This window comes from Cariama cristata, unplaced genomic scaffold, assembly GCF_000690535.1.
Source record: "Cariama cristata isolate BGI_N322 unplaced genomic scaffold, ASM69053v1 scaffold29031, whole genome shotgun sequence".
Lineage (NCBI taxonomy): Eukaryota > Metazoa > Chordata > Aves > Cariamiformes > Cariamidae > Cariama > Cariama cristata.
Genome location: NW_009601480.1, coordinates 40,313 through 49,756, shown reverse-complemented (window position 1 = coordinate 49,756; position 9,444 = coordinate 40,313). Strand labels below are relative to the sequence as shown.

The following is a 9,444-nucleotide window of genomic DNA, read 5'->3' as shown; positions in this document are numbered from 1 at the left end:
ATTAAAGGGATTAATATTGTAATGTTATTAATATAATGTCTGTTCATTAAATATTATGCAGTAACTAATAACCTTATAGCTGTAATTACATTGCCAATACTTCCACTCCCCCCTCACAGCCAGGACTAGAGTCTTGAAAGCCCTATTGAAGTAATGAATGTGCTTAACTTTGTATTTTATTCTCTGTCTGTAGTTAAAATTCACTTTAATGTTATTGTTCCTACATGGTAGTGCAGTTTATCTCTTGGCATGGGGTGGTGGTGACATAGTACAGTTAAATGATAATTGATTAAAGTGTTCCTAGCCTATCTTTTACTTCTGAATGCTTTCTTTATGGACAGAATAAATATTCTAATTCTGTTTGCTTTCCAGACCTGTTTGTGTTAGGCCCTTCCTCCTAATCCTGGAGAAAGACAGTGTGAATAGCTGTGAACATGGTAAGGGCTTATTGGGGTGGTTTTTGAGATGTTTTGGTAGAAATAAAATTGAAAATTTTCTCTTTCCCCAGGACTAAGAATAAATTTGCATAATGAGAACATTGTTTTTGGAGTTATTATAGTTATTGGTAAATTTAAGAATTTGAAAAAATTTCACTGTAATGCACCCATCTGTTCTAGGGAAGCTGTTGGTTGCAAGACACTTGAAAATTTCTTTTTTCAGCGGATTTTGAGGGGGAAATTGTTTTCGATTTGAGTGGAAATTGTTTTGATATGTTATTATTTGCAATTAGTGATGACTAAATTCATTACAGTTCTTGTCACTTTATGTAGAGATCTCTCAGTATTGTCCATTTACCAAGTAAGGTAAAAAAAAAAAAAAAAAAAGGAGAAAAATCCATTTTGCAAGGGAAACTGGGACACATGTAGATGTAACATTTCTTGCCACGTCTCAACTGTCATTCTAGATTCGAATTGCAGCACTAAATGCAAGCTCCACAATTGAGGATGACTATGAAGGTACTTTCAAAAGTCATAAGACACAGACAAAGGAAGCTCAAGTAAGTAAACCCACAATTTTCTTAATGAAGTTTTCTCTTGATAGGAGTTTTGTCATCAGCCGTTGCAGGGATTGTTCAGTCATAATTTTTTGTTTTTAAAAAGTTGTGTTACTATCTTGTCTCTTGAACCCTGCTTTAGCAAGCTAAAACTTCACTCAAATGAGTTGTATTAGGTCAGTAAGGCTAATGTTCTGCTATACAGTCTGGGTGTGGACTGCTATATAGTGGAAAGTATTAAAAGTGTGAAAGCACTGATATTCATAATAAATATAAGTATATTGTAATAAGTATATTTAATAAAGTTACCCTACAAAATAGGTTCTAATTTTTTAAACTACAGGAGGCAGAAGCTTTTGCTTTGTACCACAAAGCTTTGGATCTTCAGAAACATGACCGATTTGAAGAGTCTGCTAAAGCTTATCATGAGCTGCTTGAGATTCGTCTTCTGCGAGAGGTCAGTGACCTTTAGAGAATGAAACTCGAGGAACTGTTTTTATTATATTTTGTATTACTTTGTTTCTTATTGGCTAATTAGAAATACCAGTGTTATCAATTGGAAAGTTATTTGCTGTTCTTTTTATTTGTCTAATTCCTAACGCCCGTGTTGCATTTATTTTATAATTTCTAGGCAGTTCTTTCTGGTGATGAGAAAGAAGGGCTGAAACATCCAGGCTTGATGTTAAAATACTCCACCTTTAAAAACCTAGCACAGCTGGCAGCACAACGAGATGACTTAGAGACAGCCATGGAGTTTTATTTGGAGGTACAGTACAGCTGAAATAAAACATTGGAGCCTCGCTGTTTGCAAAAAACTTGCCAAAATATAGCTATACACCTTTCAGCATACATCATTTGAATGTATGTTTGAATTCTGTGTACTTTCTGATGTTATATGTGGTATAACTGGTCCACCATTCGGTCCTCAAATCAGTAGTGACCCTGCTGAAAACTAAAGCGGTGCCAATCCCTGTAGGCAAGTGGGTATGCATGTCTGAAATGTGAATAATGTTGTATGTTATGCTTTCTAGGCTGTAATGCTAGACTCTACTGACGTCAACCTATGGTATAAAATTGGTCGTGTGGCAATAAAACTAATCCGCCTACCTTTGGCTCGTCATGCTTTTGAAGAAGGTCTCAGGTGTAATCCTGATCACTGGCCTTGTTTAGATAACCTTATCACAATCTTGTACACACTCAGTGACTACACAAGTAAGTACAGTACACCAAAAAATTTCTCAAGATATGTGTAATTTTACACATCAACAAAAAATTGTAACGATGCAGTCATATAGGAGAAAGTGTATCTTGTGTAAGCAGTACATTAGGGTATGATGGAGACTTTTACTTCATGATAGAGATTTTTTTATTTCATGATAAATTATAATGGTTTGTATCAATTCTGATTACCCTAAAAATAAATGCCTGTGGTCTCTTAGATCAGAGCCTTTGCAAGAAGTTTCCCTGTAGACTGTTCTCCTGCCTTTCAATGTATGTTGATTTTTGTCTTTCCAGTCATTACCAGCCACATAGTTCCATTCCAGGACTTGGGTATAAAACTACAGTCTAGCTCATAGCCTAGTATCGCTAGTTGTAGTTACAAAAGTTGTTAGAACTGACTCTTAAGATTTTGTATTTGAATAATATCCAGTGGATGAACTGATTCAAAGGAAGTTTAGGAGAGAAGTTGCAAGATGGCAGAAATGATGAATCTGATCCCTTAAGTTTGTCCTACTGGAACGGTCCTAATTCTCTTCATGTAATTGCCCACTCGAGCGAAAACCTGGTGGGATACATTGCTTGTTACACTAATGGAATCTGCAGTTAAGACATTTGGTAAAGTGAAAATAGTAAATGATTGTGATTCTGCTTTATGATTCTAATTTCTTTTGTGCAGGAATGGAGTCATGAAAGTAAATAAAAGATGTACTGCAAACATTGTTTAAACAAAATTAATGATATTCTTTTTCTCAGCATAATACTTGGGAAGACATACTAGGTTATTTTAACTGTGTACGTGTAATTATTTGACATGTTACAAAGCTATTGGTCTAATTTGTGTAAATGTCATATTTAGTTGGAATTCAGTGGTATATAGAAATGAGAGCTTTTAAATGAACTGAAGTGGCCATTGACCATTCAATTTCTATTTCTCTGTCAGCATGTTTGTACTTTATCTGCAAAGCGCTGGAAAAAGACTGTCTATATAGCAAAGGATTGGTTCTGAAGGAGAAGATCTTTGAGGAACAGCCTTGCCTCCGGAAAGATTCCTTAAGGATGTTCCTCAAATGGTAAATGTCCTCTCATAGTATATACTGCATTTGGAGTGTAAATTTTGGGTTTTGGGTAGTTTAGAAAGGCTAGTGAGATATAATGCTTTAAGCTATAACATTATCTTGCTGACCTGCCTTCTAAATAGTAAATCAATGTTAAGTGTTGGTGCTGCTGACAGAATGGTCTTCAGTAATTACTTTTGGAGGAAGGTAGAAAGAGGCAAAAAATCAATTTTCTGCTGGTCAGTTATTTTCATACCTAGATCTCTTGTAATCATCTTCCTTTGTTTTATTTTACTTATTTGCAGCTGATATCTGCAGCATTCATTTTAGTTTTCTTTTCCTAATTAAAAAAACCCAAAACAAACAAAACCAAAAACCCACACATGTTACTGCTTTTCCAAGCAGTTACAAATTGGGACTTGATACAATTTTCTCCTATCAGTAGGTTTCAGAGAATCTTGTTGATTTGTATTGACAAATCAGTACAGTCAGAAGTCTTTGTATGTTTCATTAGTACCCGAGATGCAGAAATTCTTAGTTTATTAAACTTTCAGATCGCTGCAACTCTGAAAATATTTTGCAATAATATGTTTGAGATTTTATTTCTTTAGTATTACTTTTTTTATTGCAGTGTGTAAAAGTTTTACTAGAAGTTTGGTGTCATGTAGCTCTGCAAAGTAGACTGTCTCTTTCCGTGTGGATTTTATAGTATGAGTGGGTGGGAGGAAAGTAGGAAAAGAAAGTAGAGGCCCGTAAAATTTACAGGATCTGTCTAAGTTAACTGATCATTCGGCATCAGAGCTGCTTCTGGTACTGTAATATGCTGCTGTGATGGTCAGCAGAATTCAAGAAAGAAGTTAAGTTTTTTATTTAATTATAGCTCAGTGTCACTGAATATAGTAACTGCTGCATGTGCAGATAACATCAGTACCCTATGTAAGTGGTATGTGGTAAATGGAAGTGGAAGGTGCATCCTAGCATGCATACTTCAGTTATGCAATAAATCAATCAAAAACATGTTTAACATTTTAGAGTACTGTAATCTAACATCTAAAATGTGAAAATACAGAGTATTTAGAAGATACAGAAGAGAAAGGATAACTTAAATTTTAAGGCTCTAGGATTCTATATATAGCAGTAGACCTTCAACAGAAAGTCCTGTGTAGTTATAGAGACCCTGATTTATTAAGCTGCCTTCGGTCTGGCTTTTAAAATTACTTACATGCTGAATTAAGCCAGAGCTTTTAGCCACTTGTATTTTGTTTCTGGATTGTGATATCTCTGAAGAAGTGGATTATTTTTCACTTTCAGAAATCCATTCGTAGACTCAGACTACCCAAGACAATTTTCAACTCCAAATTTTATTTGTGATTACGTGAATTCCTCAGTATAGCACTTTGGAACGAAACGAATTTCTCAGCGATACAATTTTTCTCTGAACCAAAAACTTCTGTCCCAGAAAGAAAACAAAGCTTCCTGCTTTCCTTTCATTTCTCAGTGTTTGGAAAACAGAATAGGACAATCTCCCTTTATATTTTAATTTTTAAGGCAGAACAAAGGTTTCAGGTGGTGAACACTTATGTATGCATGCTGTAAAGTTTTTAAGCTAATGTTATTCGACATATGTTTTAACACTGTTAATTTTTGTTACATTAAGGAAGATAGCAAATTAATCTCCCCAGGCTTCTAAAAAAAAACCCTAAACAACAAAAAAACAACCAACAAACACACACTTAAACTTGTCTTCATTTCTTATTATTCCTTAGTGACATGTCTATCCATAATGTAAATGTGAGTGCAGCTGAAACAGGAAGAATCATAGATGAAGCACTGGAGCTACGTAAAAAAAGACAAGCTTTGCTAGTGCGTGACAGAGAACCAGACCTCAGACTGGTCCAGCCAATTCCTTTTTTCACGTACGTCTTTATATTTTCTTTTTTTAAAAGGTTCCTCTGAAGCCAATTATGCTGACAACTGTGTTGCACTTCAGATTTCTTCAGAACACTTTTTTTTCTTATAAAAACAAACAAACAAAGACCCTGGTGTTTTCATATTTTATGAGTTTATAGGTTTGTTTGGTGTGCTTATGATTTTAGCATAAAACCCATATCTATCAGTTTTCAGGCTTTGAATTAAAACCAGTGATGTTAAAAAAAAAAATAATCTTAACTAAGAATGGTTTGGCAGCCATTCCCACTGCATTATGGGATTTTTCATACATGAGTACTTTGTATATGAACTTCAAAGCAAGTTTAGCTTTTTAAAAAAATGTTTTTACTAGTGGGATAATGGAAACTCAGAAAAAAATTACAATTCTTTATTTGCAGCATGGTATAAAGTTACCAATAGGTTATATATGTTTATGAAGGCATAAAGGGTTGGAGTTTCATTTGTTTTTTTTATTGCACATATTTTTCTGAAATATTAATGGTCTCTGGATCTGGGTCCTATTGCAGAGAAGTTGCTTCTACTTGTGCATAAGGATGAGATTTTTTTATTTATTTTTTTATTATTGTTGCATTGATTGAATGCAGAACCTGAAAATGGTTCCTTTGATGCTACTTTTTTAGGGCTCAGTATAGAGTAATTTCCTCAGCAACTACTGCATAGACCTTTTTTGTTAGAGACATTTTTTCAGATTAGGCACATTACTGACTACCATTTCCTTCCTACTGCAACCAACTCAACAGTTTCCTCTGAAAACTTTTGCCTGCTACCGCATTTTGTTCTTTTTTTTTTTTTCAAGCAATGTTTACTAGAAGGAAGGCTCCTAAGGACCTCTGTTCCAGGCCTGAAATTCAGTGGTCCGTATGACAGCAAATACAGAAAGAGATTCTCCAGCTTTTCTAGTCGTGGGACAGATTTTGATACTTAAGTGTGTATTCCTCTCCCACTGAAAAGCTGCTCTTGCTACCTTTAAGCTATTGGAAAAAAACAATGTTGAATGCTGTTATGTTTGTAAATAGAAAATAATGTGACAAGAATTAATGAAGTTGTGATGCCATTGTGTTTCCACATGCAGGTGGAAGTGTTTAGGAGAAGCTTTACTTGCCATGTATCACCACCTCACAACGTGTGATCCTCCTCGACCCAGTCTGGGAAAGAGAATTGATCTCTCAGAATACCGAGACCCAGTTCAACATTTGATTCTTTCTCCTACCTCTACTCCTGTCAGTGTTATTCAGCCAACTCCTGTCAGCACTAATCCGGTGGTGACAATGCCAGATCCTGTATTACCTTATACTCCAACGACACCCAACTTTCCAAGTCACAGTCAGAATTTATTGGAACCAGGAGCTACTGTAGGTGAGCAAGGTACTTCAGTCTTAAGATTCAAGATGTCTTTCCGTCTTACCTGGCTATTAAAAGCACTAGAGAATTCATTGGGAAATGCTGTCTTTAGACTGCATGTTGGTGGATTCAGAACCTTTTCAGCATATGTATAACATCTGGTCGAAAAAGTGAAATTGAGCTCTATAAAATTAAGATCTGTTAACCCTTCACATTAGAAGAGGAAGGCCACCTGAATTGCCTGAAAATCATTGATTCCTGACTAAGACATAGGACCAGCGTTCAGGACAGTGGACTTTCTTTCCTATCTAGTGGAACTGAGAGTCAGGTTGATTTGTTGTTCTTAATTGTTACTGCAGTGCGGGAGTATCTCACCTCTTCTGGTTTTGTGCTATTGGCTCATATTTCAGTTTGTGTCTTTAAGATTAGAATAATCGTGACTCTATTCCAGCAGTGATGCATATCAAGCTTTTAGTGTTGTGAAGAGTCTTGAGCTCCTTAAAATGAAGGAGCTGTTATAGAAAAAGATGACTGGATTATTCTTTTGCTCATGTGTAATTTCAAGAACCTGAGAGAACCAAGCTGTCAGCTATATCTATTTGAAATCTGTAGCAAGAGGTTTAAATATTTTATACTGTAGCTGTATATGTATTTACATATCTAGAACTGTCAAAGGAGTTACCAGTGTTTTGTTGATATTCATGGGAATTTACAGGTGTTTCTGGACTTAAAGGCAGACTCCTCTGATTCCCATTTCAGAAACTTCTTGAAGACTAAAATAATAAATACAAATGAATAATGAAATGCGGAATTTTCAGTAAGTCTGCTTCCTGCCTCAGACCAGCATTTTTATGCAAAATGCCGTAGCCAGTTTATATTAGTGAATTTTTTTTTTTAAAATGAATTTTAAATTTTTAGCACTGTTTTCAGAAGGAACCAATGAATCTCAGGTGGTGTTGTAGAATAAAATAGTCAGCACAAATAACTCTTTTTTTTTAAATAAAAAAGATTATCCACTCTTTGTTTGGCGACTTGACCTGTCAGTATCTTTTTTTTTTTTTTTAATTCTATTCTAGGTGACATATCTGCAGGTGATAAATCTAAGAAAGGTGTAAAGCGACGGAGAATTACAGAAGATAGTGGTGAAACAGCAAAAAGGAGATCTGCTAGAGTCCGGAACACCAAGTGTAAAAAGGAGGAGAAGGTTGACTTTCAAGAGCTGTTGGTGAAATTCCTTCCTTCCAGGTATTGTACAGCAGTAACTTTAATTATGGGAGTACCAAGAGCTAAGTAGAGGAAGCTGTTTGGGGTTTTGTTTGATTGATATGTCCCAACCTTAAAACCACTAGACCCCTGTTATTTTTTTTGAAGCAGGTGTGATGCATTGTCTTCTCATAAATTGAATAAATTTGGGTTTAGTGAAAATTACTAAAAACTAATTGAAAAATAAGAAAGCTTTTATTAATGTGAAACTGAATTAGAGGACAGTGCAGATGTCAAGGTGGATGAGGTAGACAAGGTAATCTTGGTTTGAACAAGATTTGGGAACTGGATGTAAATCTCTGAATTTGCTTCAGTTAATGTACTTTTGCTGTTAAAATAGCACAATGTGCTATGCTTAGGTTTCACTTACTAGTGGAAGAAAGAATGAGGATTTTGTTGATATTGTGGGTTTTGCCCCCTTTTCACACAGATTAAGGAAATTGGATCCAGAGGAGGAGGAAGACCCTTTCAATAACTATGAGGTGCAGTCAGAGATCAAAGAGGAGAATTTCCAGCATATGGGACCACACAGAATGTCATTTGATTCTACAACATTTATGGAATCTGGTAAGGATTTCATTATAACTCCCTACTGTTTCTCTATTGTTTCTTCCATATTGTATGCTTTATTTTCTGTATTTTCCTATCATATCTAGATGATATTTCCTAGCATATCTGGAAGTATATGTTATTTTAAAAAGTATAATTTTATGGCATAGAAGTATCTCAGTTGGTAACAGGTGTGGTTTTTTGCTTTGTTTTTGGTTGGGTTTTTTTGGCTTTGTTTGTTGTTTTTTTTTTTAAGCCTTGGGGACTGCTTAATTACTGTGTACAAGAGTTCTGTTGTGTGGAGTTTCCCATTTAAACCATTTGGAATACAATGACTTAATTCTGCCTATATGCAGCACAGGAGAACTGCTGCAAGATCAGTGCGTAAAACACTGCTGAAACTTATTTCAAGTTATGGTCTGCCTTACGGCTTTGTGTTTGTCTGCTTTCTAGAAAAACAGGACGTTCATGAATTACTGCTGGATAACCTGAACAATGGTGGGATCTTGGAGCTGATGATGAGATATCTAAAAGTCATCAGCCAAAAGTTCCTAGTGAAATGGCCTCCTGGCTTGTGTGAGGTGGTCCTTAGTATCTATAATAGCTGGAGAAAGCATAGCAGTAGTCTTCCCAATCCATTACTGAGGGACTCAAGTAATCAGCATATCAAGGTAACGAAACACTTTCCCTTATTCTTCTGTTTGCTGCTGTGTTACTCTCTGTGTACCAGAAGTACCCAACGGAAATCCAGCAATTTAGACACAGATTTTGCTTAGCTCTGTCTGGGGAGCTGCTTGTCCTAGCTGTTGCATCTTTCATAACCTGTGGTATATGGCAGCTCCCGTAACTGTTCCTGAGCTCTTGAACGTATCTGGGTCATACTATATGCAAGTATACTCTATAGATAGTATATAGATTTAATATAGACGCACGCATATAGATGTAAATATGTTTTACTCCTTTATTCCATTGTTGCTCTTTCTTTTTCTTCCCTCCCTTCTGATATGACACAAAGTTTTGTTTTGTCAACAGGTGAGTAGAGAGGCTGCTCTGTTCACACTGGCTGATTGA

The 9,444-nt window shown here is 35.6% G+C and overlaps 1 protein-coding gene across 1 annotated transcript in view; it reads left to right on the top strand.

Moving 5' to 3' along the window:
* Positions 1 to 904: 904 nt before the first annotated feature.
* Positions 905 to 9,444, top strand: part of CABIN1 (calcineurin binding protein 1) — a gene marked incomplete at both ends in the record, with an annotated part of 44,117 nt that continues 35,577 nt past the window's right edge. The window contains 10 exons of the mRNA XM_009710479.1: positions 905 to 997; positions 1,338 to 1,451; positions 1,626 to 1,760; positions 2,026 to 2,206; positions 3,156 to 3,285; positions 5,037 to 5,186; positions 6,293 to 6,585; positions 7,638 to 7,806; positions 8,255 to 8,391; positions 8,827 to 9,044. Coding sequence (XP_009708781.1) covers positions 905 to 997; positions 1,338 to 1,451; positions 1,626 to 1,760; positions 2,026 to 2,206; positions 3,156 to 3,285; positions 5,037 to 5,186; positions 6,293 to 6,585; positions 7,638 to 7,806; positions 8,255 to 8,391; positions 8,827 to 9,044 — 1,620 coding nt within the window. The remainder of the gene's footprint in view (positions 998 to 1,337; positions 1,452 to 1,625; positions 1,761 to 2,025; positions 2,207 to 3,155; positions 3,286 to 5,036; positions 5,187 to 6,292; positions 6,586 to 7,637; positions 7,807 to 8,254; positions 8,392 to 8,826; positions 9,045 to 9,444) is intronic.